Here is a 23,550-nt window from a genome sequence, read left to right as displayed (position 1 = left end):
TTAAAGGTATCGGTAAAATTAAAATCAATAAATTTATGTATAAAACATTTATTTCGCGCAATTTTAAGCCATAACACAAATATCTTTATAAATTATGCGTAACAACAGTATCACGGCTAAAACAAATAAAAAATCTCCGTCTTGTGTGCCACTGTTTCGTGGTTTGATACATATTTGCTTTGTGTTCAGGCGAATCGGTTGATAAATTACACTAGAATACTATTTATAATACTTATCTAACGAACTTAGCTAAAACAGTGGCAGTTTTTTTTTTTGGTGCACTCTCAAGGTGCTGCCTTATTGGGTCCTCTGACTCCTGCCGAGAAAGGATCGATATGCAGCGGACGCAGATAGGTGATAACTTGACTGGGATTGTTTTCCGCCGCTATTTGGTGTTGATGGTATCGGGAGGCCTGAGGAACTGGGCCATGGCGTGCAGAAGGCGACGGAGCATTAGCTGATGCACGGGCTGCTGCAGCCTGCTGTTGCGCATGATACTGGGAAGCAGGCACAGGAACCGGAACTGGGACTGGCACCACGGAGTAGCCAGCATCGACCAATGCTTGGAATTCTTCCTGAGTGAGAGGACGATCAATTTTGGGCGGTATTTTGTGATGTTGAGGTTGTGGTTGTCTTTCCTGGCTGGGCTGCTCAGCAGGGACTGGCGATGGAGATACTCCCGTTTGTTGGGATACGTATATGGCCGATCTGGATGGTACCTCTGAATCCTTGGATTTCTGAACCGCTTGTTGACTCTGTTCAGCTTGTTTATCTCTGGCGGTATATTGAGCTTTTGGACGATTAGTCTGAACCTGCTTGTGGGGCTTTTCATGCTGTAACTGAGGTGCATCTACTATTTTCATTGGATGTTGCGAAGTGTGTTGTTCTGTAGGTTGCTTCTCTGTGACCTGCTGGGGGTAATAGATCTGGAGATTCTTCTCTTTTGGAACATAGTACTGGATTTTAGGAGAAGGAGTTCCGGAGGGTTGCTTTTCGGGAGCATGCTGAGCGTACTTTGGAGATACTTCAGTGAGATATTGTTGGGGGGCATGACCCTTAACTGGGGCTTCCTGTTGGATGAACTGATACTTTGGAGCAGGACTATCAGCAAACTTATGGGGTCCGACTTGCAGATGTGCTGCGCTTAGTTTTGGTCCAGAATGCAGTTGGGCGAAAGGCGCAATATACTGAGCTTTGATCGATTGTTTCGGCGCGTGTTCATTGGATGGGATTGGGGCGTAAGCGTATTCGTGCGACTGAGGGTTCACCACGTATCGTGGGCCATCATGTGGTCCTCGTTCGCTTGGTCGATGTGGACCTGCCGGATGGTAGGCAATTGGACGATTCGATTCCACCAATTTAGCGAGTTCTTTTTCGAATGAAAAGGCGCTAATTGGCTTCGATACGGGAGTGACTGATCCAGTCGGTTGAATGCTTTTGTATTGGATTCGGTATGGCTGCTCAGGCTCTTGCTGTGCGTATGCTTGTCCGTGTTCTTGACCAGTCTCCAACAGTTGAACCGACGGGCGGTATTTTGGCGATTCTGAAACGAACGAAATATTAAAAGGGATGTATAGCACTCAACTATTCTCACAAAATAACTGAACTGAATGAAAAGCATTTAAGATTTTGTCTTGTAAGGCAAGTTATATTTCAACATATTACCTTCAAAACTTGATACTAGATTTTTTGATGTATCATTTGCAGATTAATGAACTATAATTGATTTTAGTAGTGCAACCCAAATGCAATCTTTTTCCTATAATGGAGGCAAAAGCACGCTTTGAGAGGGACACAAGTACGAACAAAACTAACAACCATTGCATTATGCGCAAACTGTTTATGATAGCCCGTTTTAAAATTCATCTTCAACATTGCCTTTTAAAATGTGCGTGGGCGTACGTTTTCAACCAGTTGCGATCCCTTCAGCTGTCGAATGATTTGCTACTAGGTACCAGAACCACCATGACAATTGACCGTTTCGAACAACGCGGTGAAGTGTGTGCTCTACTTTAAGGCATCTGTTAGATAGGTTTTGTAAGTGTTGATAATAGCAGCAAAATGCACTATTCAATAATATTTTTTGTCGTAGAGCCCAAAAATTGGTTAGAATACGTGCCTGCAACTTTTAAATTTCACGATATGTTTCCCCAATGGTCCAATTTTCAACATATAAGGGCCCAATTTTATAAGTCGAGTCGATCAAAATGACTCGACTGGAGTCACTGTCGACCGAAAAATTCGCTCGACACGGCTCTGTCACTCGAGTTTTTCGACAGTTCTCACTCCATGTGACTAGACTACTATGGCAGTCGACGGGTGACATCTGAAGTATGCATGCTTACTTTGATCGACAATGACTACAGACGAGTCACATAAATATGCTCGATTTACAAGTTTACAGTGACTCCAGTTGAGTCATTTTGATCGACTCGACTTATAAAATAAACCCCTTACTTTATTAATCATTTTAATTGATCAGTGAAAAGGCAGGAATGCTGTTGGGGATTTTTTTTATTACCGTACGGGTTTGGGCCGAAGGGTCTCAGATTTTCATGAATCTTTTTCCACAGGCAGGGTTCATGGATATATGGATAAAAAAAATTGAGAAAAAATGAGGGTCGCCTATTTTTCCGGAGAACTCAGGTGGAAATTTTTTGTTTTCCCTTGACACTACTTACTTTGAAAAATCATAACTCAAGAACAAAGCATCGTAGAAACAAAGTTTTCATATGAAAATTTAAGCAAATTTTCTCAAAAATCCAAAAAAAATATGAACTGGAAAAAGTTTTCCACAAAATTTTTCACCGTTGGGAAAATTCGTAAAGAAAAGCCGGAAAAACTATGCCCGAACTCGTGGAAAATTTTCTAAAAAATATTTTCGAGAAGGTAATTTTATAAGCTTTAATCACTGAAATTTTTGGAATGCACTTTTTTTTCGTTTTTGAGTTATGGCCAATTTTGTGAAAAATGTCCAGATGTGCCATATAAGACTTTTCTTTGAAAAATCATAACTCAAGAACGAAACATTGTAGAAACAAAGTTTTTATATGAAAATTTAAGCAAATTTTCTCAGAAATCCAAAAAAAATATGAACTGGAAAACGTTTTCCACAAAATTTTCCACCGTTGGGAAAATTCGTAAAGAAAAGCCGGAAAAACTATGTCCGAACTCGTGGAAAATTTTCAAAAAAATATTTTCGAGAAGGTAATTTTATAAACTTTAATCACTGAAATTTTTGGAATGCACTTTTTATTCGTTTTTGAGTTATGGCCAATTTTATGAAAAATGTCCAGATGTGCCATATAAGACTTTTCTTTGAAAAATCATAACTCAAGAACTAAACATTGTAGAAACAAACTTTTTATATGAAAATTTAAGCAAATTTTCTCAGAAATCCAAAAAAAAAATGAACTGGAAAAAGTTTTCCACAAAATTTTCCACCGTTGGGGAAATTCATAAAGAAAAGCTGGAAAATCTATGCCCGAACTCGCGGAAATTTTTTAATAAAATATTTTTAAGAAAGAAACTTTATAAACTTCAATTCTGGTAACTTTTAGGATGTACTTTTCTTTAGTTCCTGATCTATGGTCAATTTTGTAAAAAATGCAAAGATTGGCCATACATGCCTTTTCGTTTAAAAATCATGACTCAAGACTCATCATGACTTGTCGAACCGGATTCAAATTATCTCAAAAATATGAAATTTTTGAAATGGAATCAGTTTCCCAGGACATTTTTCACTGTTTATGAAAACAAATAATGAAAACCCGATTAGCTATTCCAGCTTTCAAACAAAGTATATTTGAAAAGAGCGATCAATAACACCCAATCCTACAATATTTTTCAATACGCTCATTTTTCGTTCCTAAAACATGATCAAATATTGCTAGGATGAGCTGTTTGAACCATATATTTACAAATTTATAAGTTCATAAACAAAATTTCTTAAGAACGAAACTACATAGAAACAAAGTTTTCTTCAATCAGAATGTAGGCAATTTTTTCCTGTTAGGTAACTACAAAATTGACAGTTAAATAAATGGGTAGACAATATGACAAATAGGTATTTACCAATTCAAGTTTAAAGCGTTGAAATGGCTTGAGAATCATAAGTTTACCAAAAACTAACAAAGAGCAGTGAGAAAGTGCAAGTGTTGTCTATCAGCTGTATATTCCTCGTTATTAATTTTTGGAAAGTGAAAAAAGTTTTCCCGAAGCTGTTGAAATGGACAAAGTTCTATATTACGAATACAATTCTTTATGCTGTAACCCCTTCGGACTGGACGGCCACAAATCAGTAAGGACAAATCTACGATCGATCAGCCAAGGCCTCATCAGTAAGCTTCATTCGAATGGAGTTCGGAGGATTACGGAGAAGATGAAAATTTGCGTGATGTGCTCCATTACCGGTGACCAGAAGGCTCTCGTAACGGATCTTCCAGAAGCAATGGCGTTTGAGGAACAAGTTTCACCACTATCTTCGTTGGCGTCGCCAAAGGAAACTCCTTCCTCGGGTGAGTCAGTTGGTTCTATAAATAATGTACAAAAATTCAAGAGCTTGCTAAATTCTTGGAAATTTCTTTTCAAGTAAAATCTTCACGTTTGGATGCTTCTAGTAGTAACTATCGCAATGCTTCTATGGACGAAATGTTCAATCAAATTTTGAGTAAAATAAAGACTTGGTTTCCGCCTAATATTGTCGATGTTACAGAGGATTTTAATTCCGTTTTATTAAATTTGAACTCAGCTGTTACAAAAGCCGAACATGACAAGCAAATTGAACTTCTAAAATTACTTCCTAGGAATTGGTCATATGCCAAAGTTAAAGCTCATTTTGACGTGTCTCAACACGTTATAACTGAATCAAAAAAATACAATTTAGGGATTCAACCACTTTCAAAAGTAGGACGACCCTCGCATGGATCAGATGTCCAAGACATAGTTTCAAATTTTTACCTAAGGGATGATATCAGTCGGCCATTTCCTGGCTTGAAAGATACCATATCTATTGAGTTACCCAATGGAGTGCGCCAAAATGTTCAAAAACGCCTTTTGCTTGACCCTTTGGATACTTTATATAAACAATATTTGGAAACCTGTAAGAGTGAACAGGAATCTGTCTCATTCACATCGTTCTGGAAACTTAAACCAAAACAATGTGTTTATACAAAGGATTCATCGGCCATGAATGTTTGTGTTTGCATGATACATGAGAATATGAAATTCATGGTTGATGCATTGAAAAAAACTAATTGCTTTGAAGTTCATAATACAGAAAAAAAAACTTAACACCTTTTTGACTAGTCAAATGATATGTCCAGATAGTACAGATGATTGTTACTTGAGGTCCTGTGAGGATTGTAAATTAAAGAAATTAGATTTTGTTGCCAATCGCTTAGATGAAAACAACGTTGAATAAGTTAAGTATTGTTTTTGGATTATTTCTCCTCGTTGTAAAATTATCAACAAAGAGGAAAATGTAAATGATTTTATAGAAAACTTGAAAAATCTCACAGAGAAGTTTCTTGTGCATCAATTTGAAGTAGATAAACAAAATGAATTTATAAGAGCTAAACAGGAATTACTAGTTGGAAACAAAGAAATAATGTGCCAGATGGATTTCGCGGAAAATTATTCGTGCGTGATACAAGATTCCATTCAAAGCCATTACTTTGTACGACCTCAAGTAACAATACATCCATTTGTAATTTATTACAAAGACAAATCTTCGATCAAATTCTTAAATTTTGTTGTAATTGCTGACATAAAAAGCATAACACGACATCAGTTTATGCTTTTCAAACAAAACTAATTTCAAGATTGAAAAATAAATTTCCTGAGCTTGAAAAAATCATTTATTTCTCTGGTGGTTGCGGAGAACAGTACAAAAATAAATCAAATTTCAAAAATGTATGCAACCATGAAAATGATTTTAAAATTAGAGCAGAATGGCACTTTTTCCCAACCTAACATGGAAAAGGTCCATGTGATGGTATCGGTGGCAATATTAAGCGAATGGCTAGAGATGCTAGTATTAGAAAGTCAGCGGAAATTAATAACGCCAAACAATTTTTTGACTGGGCTGTGTCGCAAAAGGTGAAAGACCAATTTGAAAAAGATTGGGAATTCATCTATGCAACTGAAAATGACTTTTCAGAGGCTGAAAAATTACTTCAGGAGAGATTTTCTAACCTTGTTCCAATTCCTGGAACAAAAAATATCATTCATTTATTCCAAAAGACGAACGAAGCATTTTTGCGAGTGAATTCTCAGATGCATTTGAAAACCAAGAAAATACAGCATGCTTTGTTCTTAATACTACATAGAAACGAAAATCTTCTGGTGGTAGCAACCAAAACCAATCTTCCCGGTTGGAAAAATAGATAGTTTTAAGATAAAATGTAAGTTATGTACTAATTAATTGAATAAATAAAATTAAAGAAAAATATAAAAAAGAATTTTATTTGTTCCATAGAAAAGAAAGAATCCCTTGGAATGGAAAAGAAACAGTTTTTTCAGCTTTGCTTAAAGGTGTAATGTTTCATGAAAAATATAATCCAATCCGACTTATACTTCATTAAAACCAATCCCATAGCGTTTCTTTCAGATTTTTTAGAAAATTTGCAATTGCTTTGATAAAAAAAAACCTTGTTTTTCTGATGCTTCGAGGTTTTCAAAGAAAAGGCTAATATGGTCATTTTTCACAAAATTGACCATAACTCAGGAACAATAAAAAAGTACATCCTAAAAGTTACCAGAATTGAAGTTTATAAAGTTTCCTTCTCAAAAATATTTTATTAAAAATTTTCCGCGAGTTCGGGCATAGATTTTCCAGCTTTTCTTTATGAATTTCCCTAACGGTGGAAAATGTTGTGGAAAACTTTTTCCAGTTCATATTTTTTTTTGGATTTCTGAGAAAATTTGCTTAAATTTTCATATAAAAACTTTGTTTCTATAATGTTTCGTTCTTGAGTTATGGACATTTTTCACAAAATTGGCCATAACTCAAAAACGAAAAAGAAGTGCATTCCAAAAATTTCAGTGATTAAAGCTTATAAAATTACCTTCTCGAAAATATTTTTTTGAAAATTTTCCACGAGTTCGGGCATAGTTTTTCCGGCTTTTCTTTACGAATTTTCCCAACGGTGGAAAATTTTATGGAAAACTTTTTCCAGTTCATATTTTTTTTTTTGATTTTTGAGAAAATTTGCTTTAATTTTCATATAAAAACTTTGTTTCTACGATGCTTTGTTCTTGAGTTATGATTTTTCAAAGTTAGTAATGTCAAGGGAAAACAAAAAATTTCCACCTGAGTTTTCCGAAAAAAAATAGGCGACCCTGAATTTTTCTCCATTTTTTTTATTCATGTATCCATGAGCCCTGCCTGTGGAAAAAGATTCATGAAAATCTGAGACCCTTCGGCCCAATTTGTACGATAATAAAAAAAATCCCCTGTTGCCAGGGAAATTTTTACTTGTGTAATGAAAACAAACAACCCCTAGCAACTAAGGGGTTGAAAAGAAGATCACGTATACAAACTCGCCAGCTGTCACTTCCACCTCTCTCGTAACTGACCTCACCTCGCACCCATTGACTGCTTAGATTGCTGAACCTCCCTTCAATAAATCTTGGACGAGACTCGCAAAGACGTTCTTCTTTGTCTATAATTGCTGAGTTTTTTCTTATTCCACTCTGTGTTTACATCAATCATGCGCTAGCCGTTCGAACTTTTGCATCACACCGAAGCTTTAATACGCTTTTGAGTGACATTCCATGCCTGCAAACGTAGCAGACATTAGAAATAACTAATCTTGCTTGTGTTTATATTTAACAGCAACTTGAGGAAAATCTGCTCCGCCAACTGTGGTTTCTAATACAGGTTATTTTGAATTCAATACTTATTACTCTTGCAGCCATAAAAACGGCGGGTTGCATTTGATGTTTCGTGACAGCGGAATCATGGTTGCATATGACGTTTATGTTTTTTCCACTTCGCGAGTCTCTCTCAGGACTCCACCCGTTTCCCGATTATTCCAGAGACTTTCCCAAACTTTTTCCTCGCACGATCGCGTCGCATCCCTTGTCGAGTGCAACAGCAAAAAACTTACGTCAATCCGTTGATCCTCTATCAAGCCATTTAGTGACATGCAAACACCACTCCATTTTTATTTATTTAAAAGAAGATAGATAGATGGTTTTTGCTCGTAAAAGCAAACATCCAGAATTTTTACATTACCTTTTATGTAATTAATTGTTGTTTTATCGGCTATGCAGTCTCCGTACTCATCGGAACGACAACGGTTTTACATCGTTCCCTTTTAAGTAGTTTATGATAAATTATCTTATTGTTTGAATTCCTTATAAGGATCGAGCTTGTGCATCATATCTAATCAATTGTATAAAGGGCATACAAATTGACTCAATATCAACGAAATGGTAATCAGTTCAAAAATAGTTACTGCTTATATTTTGAGCCCAACATTCCATTTGAAATTTATTTTCCTCTTAATTTTTAAACTGAGTTATTTTTCAAAAATTATATATTTAAATAAAAAATGTTGGAGAATGTTTATTTTGACCAATAACTATTGAAGAAAATTAAATCATCAAATAATAAGGACGTTTCTTCAATTCAAATTCGTGAGCATGAGCATTGAGGATTGTACAATTCGTAGTTGCTACTCGTGATTGACCAGAATAATCGAAATTGTACAGGGAACCAACAGATGTAGCTTGGGAGTAGCATACCATCTTCAATGTATATTTTCGAGAACTCTGAAATAAGTAATGTCAATAACGGCGCCGGCCACTCCCTTACGGTCATCGGAGAAGGGAAGGAATGTTAGTGTGACATCCATTGTTACTAAAGACCGAGTTTACCTCTGCATCTTCATGGTTGCCACGGGAAGGAATTTTGTTAGTTCGAGGGCTTAAAAGCTACATGAACAGGATTACCCTTGGTAAGTAATGCGATTCATGTAACCTCAGTTTAAAATGTTATATATCAATGCGTCGATATCTTAAACATCGAACTATTTAATGGTTTGAACCTCGATTTCTTTAAAACATGAATAAGCACTTATTTCAACACTTAAACAGTCGAACCATCCATAGTTTGTTCAACAAATACATAAAATGTACATGTCATGGTACAACTGTGTTATTACAAGCATGAGACGAGCTCACCATGTTGGTAATCCATACACGACTGAACAGTTACAATCTCAACACGCTAAAGCAGGGATACACTCCGATGGTGTGCGGCTAAAGTGGTAACTGAGAAAAAAAATCGTGAAACCGAAAAACGAATCGAACGGCTTCAGCCTTCGCAAAGCACTACCCAAGCAAACGAAGCCAGCCAAAAACATTCCGAGTGCGCAAAAAACGAATCGAATAGCTTGGGCCTTCGCAGAGCACTTATTTCTTGAATTCAAATTTGTAAGAGATATTTACCGACCGATTTGGTCATCGAAGAAAGTTTACATTTGCAGTTTGCTAGATGAAAAATTAAAAATCATGCTGTTAAAATTTAACAGCCCTCTAATCTTAAAAAAAAACTTCAAACATTATTTCGAAAACAAGCAGTCACAGTTAAGATGTATCTGCAACAATGATTGTAAGGTTATCTGGGGTAATACGTAACCCCGGGACAAAACATTTTTTTTTATTTCTATGAATATTTAAAAAAATGGACATTTTCCGTGGAATTTTCTTGTCAAACAGTATCAGTGGCAGAGCTAGAATTTTTGATTCCTGGTGCGCAGTTCAGGGGTTCCAGAACTAAGGTGAACGCCATCTTAATGTAAAACACTAATGTGAAACCGACTGTTGAAGTAAACATTGAACAAATATCTTTTGTAGAATTATGACTAAAGTACTAAACGCGAGCGTGTTGGGGGTTTAGCTCTAAGCCGATAGAGACATGAAATTGCGAAATTATTTGATAGTTAGTACTCGGATTCAGTTTGGATTTCTATTCTGCAGAATCACAAGGTGTTCTGTAGATTAGTTGGTTAAAGCGCCGGCCTAGCGTGCACGAAGTTGTGAGTTCGAATCTCATTAGAACGCATATTTTTTCGCAAATTCATGTCTCAATTTTTCAGTGTGTGTTTGCACTGTGTGTGTCTTCTGATTATAAGTTCTCAAAAGTATGACTAAAGTGATGCAACTTATGTTGATATGTTGTTGTAGTAGTTTAATCACAGAGAACAGACGTTCATCTTTAATCGTCAGCGTGTGTAAAGCTTTGTTCTGGTCATTTCAAAGTATGTCGTTATGCTCCTGTTACGCGGCGCTGTCATCAGAATATAGGAGGTTCAATTTTGCCGCTTTTTACACTTTGGCGCTAGTATCACCATCAAAAATTGCCACTTGTCGCTAGCGTTGCTTTGTGTGCCAATGTCTGTTAACGTTCACTAGTGCCATCGTGTGGTCGAAACGAGTTTGTATGTCGCGCTGTCTGCGTTGGCGGCGCTGATGATTGACTCTAACCTTTCCACAGGATTTTGACGGGCCTTTGTTCGAGCCTCCATGTCTGTTCTCTGTGGTTTAATGGCAAAAATGTCAATTAATGAGCCTACAGTTCTTCTTTTTAAATTGAATTTACATGGAAGTGAAAATATGAGCTGGCACAATAGCGATGGAAAGCAATACTTCATTACAGTTTTAATTAGGTAAGTCTGAATCCCGAGCAACACACATGTTATAATTGTGTATTATCAACTGATATATGACTAGTTTTGGTCATATATCAGTTGATAATACACAATTATAACATGTGTGTTGCTGGGGGATTTCCTCAATTTAGTGTTTTTCAGTCGGGATCTAAATGTAAATCTTGATGAAAGAAATTCTTTAAGAACGATAAATTTGTCCAAGGTTTGCTTAAAACAAATTAATAAATGAACTCCAATGATTTCTTCAGGAGTTCATTTTGTGATTTTCACGGACTTCCTAAGTATTTCGTTTAAGACCATCAAAAATTTAACGTAGAATTTTTATAAGGGTAATCATAAAAGTTACCTCATTTTTTCGTAGGTGAACTCGCTAAGATGATTGGAATTAATATAATATTTACTGTAGTATTAGCTGTACTGTGAATCCTCAGATGAACTTTTGAAGAAGTCATGCAGATTTTACTACAAAAAATACACGAAAAGAACTGCAGGAGTAATTTCGCATGAAATGTGGAAAAAATCTTTAAAAGAGGTTTCTGAGAGGAACTCCTGGAAGAGTATTAATTATATATCCTCGAATAATCCCAGGAGGAATTTTAGGAGCAACTACTAGGGGAAATGTGGTTGAATACTTGAAGGAATTCATATAATTCCTCGAAGGATAACTGGAGGAACTAGCACATACATTCTCGTAGATCTTCCTGGAAAAATCCCCAAATTAAAGGTTCCGGGTCATTTGGTCGAATGCCATTCGGCCGAATAACGTTTGGCCGAAAGAGTTAATGGCCGAATTCTACATTCAGCATGGATGTTGCGAAGGCCCAAGCCATCGGGATCGTTTTTCAGCGCGCAAACGGAGTGATTTTTCTTTTCTTGTCGTTCGTGGCTCACGCTTTTTTTGCTGGGCAGTGTTATGCGAGTGCCCATGCTATCGGGATCGTTTTTCGGCTTTTCGCGCGTTTTGCTGGCTTGTGATTCGCGAAACCCAAACTGAAGATGATTTGTGGCTGCTCAGTCAAGGATGGATGATAAATTTGTATGCTCGTTCCATGCTTTTATTTCAAATTTGTTAAATATGAACGACTACCAGGCATTGCAGGATTCGCACTCGTTTGATTTTGAAGCACGATCAAAGCAAGCGAAGAAAAACATACCATCTGTTGCGGTCCATGATCGGCATTGCATCGTAAGTTGTAACAAGTCTGATAAATAGGAGCAGCGAACGAGGGCCCCAAAGAGAGAGCGATGATAGAATCCATTTTTATCGCTTGTTAACTGTTGGGGATAGGTGTTTTACTTTACTAGCACAATAATCAATCCTAATCCAAGCCGAACTACTAGTTGATTCTTTGTGCGTCTTCACTGACCTTGGTCAATCACAGAATAGCAACCATAAATATATGCAGTCAGTCTAAGCTAAGCTAAGCTATTAGTGAACTACAATTTGTATTTGTGAATTTTGTAATTAGTTTCAAAGCTGAATTCCAAAGAACAGTTTAGAGGAACATCCTAAATGTAAGCAATTATTTACATTTTTGCTAGCGGAAATAGCTGAATGCTGTTTTCGCATTGCATTTGTATTCAGCTTTTGACAGTTACTAAAACGGTTTACGTCTTTCTGCAGCATCGGTTTGCAACCACAAAGTTTGGTTTTTTCTCCAAAACGGTGAAACAGTGAGCTTATTCGACGTAAGTATTTACCAAGTCGTCCGGTTTACTGATATACGCAATCAACGGCGCAGAGTTCACTTAAAGCTTTGCAATCTTAATCTTGGAGGAGAATGACATCTCACTTAAGTTATCCCTTGTGCTTAATAATCTATGTTTTTAATAAAAAGCTTTTGAATGTTAGAATCCTTTATTCCAATAACTATGAAAAATATTCAAATATGAAAGAAGCGCAAATGATCAACAGAAGGAGAAATCTCTTATAAAATTTTAAGAAAGTGTAATGCAAAAAAATGTTATATCAGTATAACTACAAAGAACTGCCGATAATTTAAAGAAGGCGAAATTCCCTTTTAAAATATAAGCTAACTTATTGCCAATAACAATCAAACCAGTACAAATCGAAAGAATAGCCTATGTTTGAAAGAATGAAAAATTTCTGATGAAATTATCAAAAACACTACAAACCCTAGCACACCGTTGGTAATCCAGAGCTCAGAGTCTTGACGCGAGTTCACATTTTCGTCCAGAATGAACTGGTCGTGTTAATTATGCTCTTGGAGCACTTTTACATCGACAAACATGACATCCCGCCTCATCGTAAAGGTCAGCAAATTAATTAGTTGATCTTTGTGTTGTTGATTTTTTGTGTTCGTAATTCGGCCAAACAGCATTCGGCCAGATGGCGTTCAGCCAAACGGCATTTGGCCAAACAGCGTTTGGCCATATGGCCGGACACCAGTTACAACTGGGGGAATTAAAATAGTCATGAAAATGTTATAAGCTCATGGGTTTCCTGGAGCAAATTACGAAAAATATCATCTAACCATGCCTTGAAACAAGGCTTGAAGATTTTTGGGAGACTTGGTGGTGGAATCAATAGCGACATTTCTGAAGGAGATTCTATACCTGAATAGATCTTTGTATAAATCACTAAAAGAATTCCTTAAGTTTTTCCTCGAGAAGGAAAGTAAAGAATATTGTGACTTTAAAGACATTTTTGCCTAAAATAGAGACATTCAAGACCTACCGTTAAAAAAAGGCTTGTATTAAATTATAGACTAAATTTCTAAAATAAGATCTACTACCTTAAATGTGTGCAAACCATACTAGTCTTAAATGTGTGCAAACCATGTTCCAAAGATGATAGCTGACTTAATTGTTCAACTATAAAAGAAATGAAAGTCGGCTAGTTTAAGAATATAATCTGTAACATACCTCCAAATCAAATCCAGATATGCACATTTGGATACAGCCGTCTGAATTACAAAATTAAACCGAGTTATCGAGAATGAATTTTGAATAATTATTAAGGCTACTCTAATCACTAATTTATATTTGTAAGGTACCGTGGGGCAAGTGGGTAATGGATTTCGCATAGTTGGGATTCTTCAAATTTTAGAGACCTTACATTAAAACAAATGAGGTCGTGTATATTTTTTAGCTTGACTCCCACCAAATATGAGCAGTAAACTGAAATTGATTTTTATGTAAAATTGAAGAAAAAAGTACAGAAAAAGTTTTTGAAAAACGTCTCCTTACTTTTCACTTACCCCACAGGTGGGGCAAGTGAAAAGTTTATCGTTTTGAACAATAAATTCAAAAACTAACAGTTACATTCACGATTTCTATTACCTTTAACATTTGTTAAGGCGTCCCAATGAACAATAACATAAGTAATATGTAAACAAAGAAAATGTTATTTTTGTTACTTGAATTTTCTTCTGTTCAGTTATGTTGGTTGAAATGATTCGACAATATTATAACTGCAACATTTTCAATGTTAGTTCTTACATCATGGGACAGCAATTGCATTTCTGCTCTGCAGAATTTCCACCGCTCGTTATTTGTTTTTAAGAAAATCGGATATGACGTCGGATGACTCTTCAAGAGAAATCAAACAGAATCCTTCTATAAAGTATTTACAAACTTTTTTATGTGAATACACCTATACCCCATTATTTATGTTTTGAACTAGCTTTACATAGACATTCCACAAGATTTCCGTGCGTTCTCTTATATTGGAACTTTTCAATCAACGTTTTCCTTTTTATTGGCTGTCCGAAGTAAACATATTAATATCGTAATATTTGGCAACCTTTTTTTAGAGAAGTTCCATGATTTGCCATGACAATAGCATTTATCGCTTTAAGTATAGTGTTTCTTGATTTATCAGCACGTTCTGTTGTTCTATGATAATTGTGAACCTTGTATAATTATAGCTACCTAAAGAGAAAACACAAATTCAATATCTAATGAGAAACTTTTCACTTGCCCCACGTGATTAGAAAATTAACAGTGTTTCAATTTAGTTATTTTTAGGTTTTTGTCGAATTAATTTTAAAACTTTTTTTATTGCAGTTTAAAACTATCAGAAGGGACAACTTAGAAGTGGTACAGAAAATTATATTCCTCAACTTTTTTCCACTGAAAATATTAAAATACGATTGCACGCCGCCAACTTGTTACGGAGTGATGGTTGACAGGTTAACAATATTTCGCTTTATTATGCAATAATGGCAAAAATCTCAGAAATCTCTTACCTATCGTAATGTTCAAAATGGCCTCAAAGGTTTACGCATGAGCTTAAAATGTTAATTCTCATATTCAGTAAAATATACCAATTATTTCCACTTACCCCATTTACCCACTTGCCCCGCGGTACCTTATCTGTATTTTTTAATTTATTTCATTTGACCTCTCTAATGAAAAAGGTTGGATAGGGAAAAGCTTCCTTGAGTACAAACATTCATCTTGGGCCCCTACACATTACTGATCAAGGTCACCTTCAAACTGATTTTTTATCTGCTTGTTTACGTATTAGTTTTCTAGAAATCGACATCATAATATTAAATGAAAATCTCACCACAATTTGAGGACCCCTATGAACTCGGGGCCCAGCGCACCCACCGCACCCCCTAGCTACGCTGCAGTTTTGGATCCTTACTTTTAGTCCCTTTTGTAATATTGTTCCCAATTACGTCACAAATAGCCTAAAAGAACTTTGAGGGTCGGTTTGCCTCAAGGGTACATATAACCTCAGATTCGGACGGGAGGGAAGGAGGTCGAACATTGCCCAATTAAGCGTAAAGTAATAAATGGGCGCTGCCTTTCAGACTTTCATGTGAAATGACACAAGCTTATTCAGAAAGAATAGTTCAAATCCTTATACCACAAAAACTCCAATATCTCAAGTACCTATGCGATAATAAAATTTTGGAGTTTGCTTAATGTTATTTGGTTCGGTTTGTTTTATGTTATTTGGGACCCTGCCAGCAATTTTTCGAGTCTACTCTGGTGGTCTTTCACTCAACTGGAGACACAAAGCTAAGTATTGAAGTATGAAAAATAAACTCAATGGAAATCTACAATACTGAATAAGCCAAATATGCTGTTAACGCAGGCGCTGTCAAAACTTGTTTCGAATAAGATCCAAAATTGTCAAGTCTGGAGGTAGGGTTAACCCCAAACCCCAAGAGAAGATCCTTCTCTATCGTGCAGTGGTGGCAGTTTGTATTTTTGTCTACTTTTTTGCTTAATAACAACGAGCTACACACTCGGTTACCAATGGCTTATAGGGCGAGATCATAAGTTATGCGTGACTTCTAAGCTTAGCGTGCACTTTGCTTAACCCTCTAATACCCAACCCCGCCTTTAGACGGGGTACACTTTGGAATCTTGTGTATTTTTTCGTAGCTCGGAAATCAAAATGATTTTATTTTTGGCTTATACCTTGAGTCATAACACGCATAAAAGAAAAGTTTTTTATGACTTTTGAAACTTTTTTGTATTTTTAGGAATTGTTTGAAAAATGGCATTCTTATATAACCTACAAATGCCTGGGCTTCATTTAACGTGTAATATAAAAAATCATACCTTTTATATTTTTCTACGATTAACCTATTACAAAAGAAGAGCCTGATGGTATTAAAATCATTTCAAACCTGTTTTTCCGTTAGTTACACGGAAAATAAAAGACGCTCTGAAAAAAATTAAAAATTTAATATTTTTACAAATACCATAACAATTTAAATTTTTATTATTGCCAAAAATCAACAACTAGAAAAGGCTTCAAGAAAAAATGAAAAAAGCTAGGGATGCTCAAAAATAAAAATTATAAAAATCAAAAACCAAAATTTAAAAATTTGAGAATAAAAATAAATAAATGCCCAAAACGTGTTTAGAACGATTTTAGATAACGAAAAATAATACTTAAATCGAAAATAAAAATTTGGGTGTTAGAGGGTTAAAGAATTTTACGATCGAATACCAATCCTCCCCCCTTGAGCTTAGTGGTCAAGTTACGCTCATGCCTAAACCAATGCAGTGCTAACTGTTTGTTTTTTTATTTACGGATACTTTTGTACTTGTGAAAAACATACTCTCACTTACAAGTCACAAAACACTCTACATTAAGGTGAAGATAAATCGAAGCCGTCCTCAAATTTTTAATAGCACAAATTTGGAGTCCCAAACATCTGTTTGAGCTGACAATTTGATCGATTGGTCAACAACCAGCAAGTCACCAATCGATCAATTTTTCAGCTCAGACGTTTGTTTGGTTCTTCAGATTCGTGCTCTTGAAAATTTGATGCTTGGCTGCGATGCATCTTCAGCTTAAATCAAGATTAATTTATGAGAAGAATCTGAATTTTGTTGAAATAATGGACTCTTATGCAAATTTCAAACTAATAATCATCAAAACACATAATAATATATTAAATTTATTGTCATATTGATTACCATTGTGGCCTTTCCCAAAAAGATTATCTGTGAGCCACATGATGAGCATCATTTCTCTACAGTAGTAGAGTATCCTAGATTTATACAATTTCTAATATTAAAACTCCAATTTTCCAATATACGATCTAGACGGCTCACAAACACAACTTTATTCATAACTTTGTAATAATTTGATGAATTTGTTTATGTTTATATGTGTGATCAGTTGATCTAATAAGTTGACACCTTATGTTATCAGCTACATATATAAACATAAACAATTTCATCAAATTATTACAAACTATTACCCGTAAAGTATTACCAGGGGTTGTCTCTGGTGTTGAAGAGTCCTTTAGCGAACTTTTGCCCCGAATTGCCTTACCCAATGTTCTAATTTATTGACAAAACGTTCACTTCATTGATCGAAGGAACATAATGCAAGAATGGATAACCCTTGACTTTGGTAATTACATACCTTGCTTTCCGGCTGGTCGGGCGTAGTGAGACTGGGCAGCAGCTTGGTGATTTTGAGCTTGGGCATGTTTCAGAATTTGAGCGTACTCTTCCTCGGTAATGTATTGAATTTGATTATGCTGCGCCGATGGATGATGAAGTTGGGCTGCTTGCTGTTGTTGCTGCTGCTGTTGTTGGTGTTGTTGCTGCGAATGGTGCTGTTGTTGCTGTTGATAGTATTGCTCGGTTTGGGCGTTTTGCACATCGTAGGAGTGGTGCTTCGGCTGTTTGGCGGGTGCTGCATGATTCTGGTGATCGGCTAATTGCTGCAGCAAGCTGATGTATTCCGCTGGAAGCTGTAATAAGACAGAAGACACATTTAGTACAACCTTGATTGATAGAGCATGATTGAACTTTTCAAATAACAAACAACAGACATTTTCAGGGCACACCTCGCACTTTTGATTTGCTGGAGTTACTCGTCAGTATTAGATTGATGTAAAACTCATTGCATTCCGATGCCAATATTGGAGTCATGTCTTGTCATAATCGAAGATTATACTGTTAATTGTGTAATAGTTGATTTTTCTTCAGAAATGAATAAATCCTATCAATTTAGACCTAATCAATTTTATCCTATATATCTTCACATTCAAATTGCTCCTTATTCTAAGTCAATATAACAATTTATTTTTTACTTATTTTTAACTATGGCTAATCTTTGTGATTAATAAAAAACGCAAAATAAAAATTTCAGAATAGACAGGTCAAAATCAAGCGTTTTTACTATATGTATTTTCTAGAATTTCTTTAGTCATATTTTTTTGTTTTGATTATGTTGTATAAATGTTATACAGGTATGTTCTGTTTTCCGATTTTGTCAACAAATTATTCCGTTTCTATCAACACACAAACATTTTTTTTTATTTTGAAAATGTTTGGAATGTAAACTAAATACTTATTTTGAAGTAATTTAAATGCTTTTATTGTTTACTTATTGTTTGCTTTTCAATAGCCTCAGAGTTAAATTTTCGACATTATGTTAATGTTGAGCATCTTAGCTGTCAATTCAATACGATGCAATGAGGTATGACCCCATCTTATCCATTGATCAACTGGAGTTTTCAACCTAAGCATGATCTGTTGGACAAGATTGACCCACCCTTCAACAATCGAGAGTTGCTCTGGCCACTTCCTAGCAACAACTAAAATTTGTGATTAATTGAATACGTACTTAAGAGAGTTGCAAAGACATCTCCTTTTTCTTATATAACATAGCTCTAGGTCAAAGTTTTCCAAACTTTGGGTCGCGACCCCCAGGGGGGGTTCCAACTCGTGTAAATACGCTCATTTTTCGTTCCTAAAACATGATCAAATATTGCCAAGATGAGCTGTTTACAAATTTATACATTTATAAGTTTATAAAGCTTATTTTCAAATTTATAAGTTTATAAACAAAACTTTCTTCAATCATAATGTAGGCATTTTTTCCAGCTACCTGTTAGGTAACTACAAAATTGACAGTTAAATCAAAGGGTAGACAAAATGGCAATTAGGTTTTAATTCTGGTTTAAAGCGTTGAAATGGCTTGAGAATCATAAGTTTACCAAAAACTAACAAAGAGCAGTGAGATTATGTTTGATAATGAGATTTTTCAACACTCTTAGTAGAAACGCCAAAAATTCACATTTTTCATTTTAACGATAGAGTATGAAATTTTTCAAAAATTTCAATAAGTTTTCACTATAAGTAAGATGTATTTCATCGTGTGAGCAATGAGATTTTATGCAAATTAGATTTTTTTTATTGTGTTTCAGTCTAAACCCAAATGCACGGTGAATGGATCCTCGTCAATATATATGATTCCTATTACCGTGCATTAGTGTAAAAGGCATGAAATTATTTGATTATATGAAATTTATTGTTATGTCGTCATTAAACTACTTCATATTTAGTTTTTGAGTGAATATGGAATGATTTTGACAATACAGGCAAACCTCTTATAACGTTTTTAATAAAAAAAAATAATTGTTTAGCCAATTTTTAAACATTTTTTGGTTTTTATTGTAAATGAAGATTTGAGTACTCTTAAAAATGAGTGCGCACACTACTAGGAACATAGTTGCTTCATCAAAAACGTTTCTTCAAGATACAAAATGAAATCATGACGAAAACCATACACACGGTGAATGGTGCACTAGTGTGCACGGTAAATGGTTACATAGAACGGTACGAGGCGACCTTAACATGACATTTTCAAACATAATTTTAGAGTATTTTTTTGTAAAGCATCACTAGTTTTAGATTTTTCCCTGAATTATTATATAATTGCACGCTACGTAGTGGTATTCTAGTACGCTTCAACTTATGTAGAACAGTTATATATTTTTTTGAAGTACAAATTTTTCTTAAATGCACGGTGAATGGTAGCTTGACGGTATTACTCGTTATTACCGAAGCTGTTGAAATGGACAAAGTTCAATACTACGAATACTATTCGCTATGCTGTAACCCCTTCGGACTGGACGGCCACAAATCAGTAAGGACAAATTTACGCTCGATTAGCCATGGTCTCATGACTAAGTTTCATTCGAATGGAGTTCGGTGGATTACGGAAAAGATGAAAATCTACATAAAGTGCATGATTATGATTAACAAGAAGAATAATTGAATAAATAAAATTAAAAAAAAAATAATAATCTTATTAGTTCCATAGAAAAGAGAGAATCCCTTTTCGGTGTAATGAAAAATTGAGGCAGAACCAGTTTTTTTTATGAAAAATATCATCCATTCCGACTTATACTTCATTAAAACCAATCCCATATCTTTTTTTCAGATGTTTTAGAAAAATTGCAATTGCTTTAATAAAAAATCTTTGTTTTTCCGATGCTTCGATTGAAATATGGGTTTTCAAAGAAAAGGCTTATATGGTAATTTTCCACAAAATTGGCCCTAACTCAAAAACGAAAAAAAAGTACATTTCAAAAATTTCAGCGATTAAAGCTTATGAAATTACTTTCTCAAAAATTTATTTTTGAAAGTTTTCCACTTATGTGCCAATGTTTTTCTGGCTTTTCTTTACGAATTTTCTCAACGGTGGAAAATTTTGTGGAAAACTGTTTCCAGTTATTTTTTATTTCTGAGAAAATTTGCTTTCATTTTAATAAAAAAAAACTTTGTTTCCACGATGCTTCTTTCTTGAGTTATGATTTTTCAAAGAAAAGGCTCAAAATGGCACATTTGCACATTTTTTACAAAATTGGTCATAACTCAAAAACGAAAAAAAGTACATTTCAAAAATTTCAGCGATTAAAGCTTATGAAATTATCTCCTCAAAAATATTTTTTCAAAATTTTCCGCGAGTTGAAGCATAGTTTTTCCGGCTTTTCTTTACAAATTTTCTCAACGGTAGAAAATTTTGTGGAAAACTTTTCCAGTTAATATTTTTTTTATTCCTGAGAAAATTTGCTTTCATTTTCATGAAAAAACTTTGTCTCTACGATGCTTCGTTCTTGAGTTATAAATTTTCCAAAATAAGTAGTGTCAGAGGAAAACAAAAAAATTCCAACTGAGTTTTCCGGGAAAATAAGCGATCCTGAATTTTTCTCAATTTTTTATTCATATATTGATAAGCCCTGCCTGTGGAAAAAGTTTCATGAAAATCTGAGACCCTTCGGCCCACTTCGTACGGAAATATAAAAAATCCCCAGCACATTGCAGCGGAAAAACACGCCGTACTCGGGAACACTGCACACACGCGTCCACTCTGGAAACGGAAAAAACTCTGGAATAACTGGAAAAACAACTGAAAACTAATCTATCATTTTGTATGGGAGATTGCATGCCATTTTTCAGCAGCCTACTTGATGACAAAACGAAGTTTAACGGCACCACTAGTAAATATTCCATATTATATTTACTTAACAAAAAACTAGAAATTTAGATTAGTTTACTGCCAGTCTATTTGCGATCTAAAGCTAAAATGCGATGGTGATGCTATTCTAGATTGGCCATTAGTGCATCTCTGTCTAAGTTGGTGGTGATAACTTTAGAATAAATATCACCACAATCATTTTACTGATGGCAATTCAAAGCAGAGGAAATCGTAAATATTCATTTCAGATTGAAAAACTTTCGCAATATAATTTCCCATTTAATCGCCAATCGGGTGTAGCCAAAAATGGAAAAAATGTGCCTTGGCGAAAAAGCTTCTTCTGGGGGGATGTTATGCCATAAAAAATAAGCAGAAGGATGAGGATGAACAGTAGAAAAAAAAGTTGTTTCTTGTTAAATCTGTCTTGAAAAAAAAAATGTCAGCTTAAGCCATTTTCTTGAAGTTATTTTTTACAAATGTGACGCACCTTATGATGCAGAGGACATTTATGTGATTATCGTTTAATATTCTATATTACATTTATTGATATTTTTACCAATAAAACTAAAACTATTATTGATTCATTACAAAATCATATTGATTGATAGGAGTTTGCAATCAACTTTCGTTAAGAACCTATAAGAATGAGCAATTTAAATGCCCCTCACAGCTCCTAAACTTCAATACTGTGCATTTATATGATGAAAATATGTATTATCATGACAAAACTCCAATTTACCTTTTAAATTTGTAAATAATTTTGTCTAAGAAAATTATTCCGTGACAAAAACACGGTTCCGTTTTTGTCAACTAAAAATTGACGATCGTGTTGATAAAAACGGAACATACCTGTATATATTGCACGCTTTATTTGAACCAGTTGATTAAAATATAAAATACATTGGAATTTTCCTAACAAACTATTTTCGCATACATTTAGTATAGGCACTTGGCAGTAATGGGTCACAAACAGGATTTTCATGGATTTTGTGGATTCCAAACGAAACCATTGAAAAATCATCTGAAGAAATGTATGGAAGGGTATTCTGCGGAACAATTCTTGGATTCAGTGGGCATCAATGTACACACCAATTTTTTTTTCGCGGCATTCAGAAAAAAATTTAAAAAGCATTTCAAAAGAAATCCTCAAACAAGCTTAATAATATTTTAGTACTCGTACCTGACTCAAGGCTGGAAGTTATTTTTTCTTTAATTCTATCCTATCACGGTTCTTTCTCTGATTTCTAAAGTGTCGCTTTAGTTTTTGATCTGACATCCGAGGAATTCAGATCTGCTTCGTTTGGAGCAAATACGCAAATTTGTTATGGGCAGGTTCGGTCGCGTCTACAGTGATATAAGGTTTTACACCGACGGGTCAAAAACAAATGATTCTACTGGATTTGGTGTATTTGAACATCGATGAAGCATCATTCGTAGTTCCTCGGTGAAATACGATCTACATTGAGTGCTCTATCGAATGGATCATATACGGACAATGAGAAAGCGAACTCGCTTGCCAATGTGGGTGTTATGGAAAGCGATATTTCTCGATTACTTTTTCAAATCGACGTAAGTAACTTCCATACGGTTTTGAGAAAATTAATTCAGAAGAATCACAAACTGTCATCTTAAACTGTTTTAAAATGAATCACTTTTTTAACATTTTTTCGCCGTGTACATTGCTTAAATTTTGCATACAATGAGCTCGCGTTCAAAAACTATGAAGTTCCTATTATTTCACATAAGAATTTTATGACAAAATGATAAGCCGTTTTTTCAGTTACTTGCGACGTTTTTCTACCAGTGTAAAATCGACTCAAGTAGTGTTTTGTTTTGATTCGTGGTTAAGTCACTTCGTCTCTCCATACAGCGGGGCGGCGAAAGTAGTGGTTATGTTGCGAAAGTTGAAAATCTTACTTTCGTCGTTTTGTAAATCCAGAAATTAAACGTTCTAAAAGTGAAAAATCGAGTTGGTTCAGAGCGAAACGTGTAGAATTTCGTCTGCGAAACACGTAGGATCGATAAAGTAAGTTTGTATACTTTTTTGACTTGAGTCTATATGAATAAGTTTTCTAAGTTTCATTTTTTTCATTTCATTCAATTTGTTAACATCTAAACAGATAACACCGAATTAACTATTTCACGCCATAATGC

The 23,550-nt window shown here is 34.9% G+C and overlaps 1 protein-coding gene across 1 annotated transcript in view; it reads right to left on the bottom strand.

Moving 5' to 3' along the window:
- Positions 1 to 32: 32 nt before the first annotated feature.
- The window catches only part of LOC5575811 (mediator of RNA polymerase II transcription subunit 15), a 65,680-nt gene continuing 42,162 nt past the window's right edge, over positions 33 to 23,550 (bottom strand). Inside the window, exons 3-4 of the mRNA XM_021852244.1 lie at positions 17,545 to 17,878; positions 33 to 1,543 (exon numbers count right to left, since the gene is read on the bottom strand). Coding sequence (XP_021707936.1) covers positions 285 to 1,543; positions 17,545 to 17,878 — 1,593 coding nt within the window. The 3' untranslated portion in view covers positions 33 to 284. The remainder of the gene's footprint in view (positions 1,544 to 17,544; positions 17,879 to 23,550) is intronic.

This window comes from Aedes aegypti, chromosome 3, assembly GCF_002204515.2.
Source record: "Aedes aegypti strain LVP_AGWG chromosome 3, AaegL5.0 Primary Assembly, whole genome shotgun sequence".
Lineage (NCBI taxonomy): Eukaryota > Metazoa > Arthropoda > Insecta > Diptera > Culicidae > Aedes > Aedes aegypti.
This window is presented reverse-complemented; position numbering and strand designations above follow the sequence as displayed.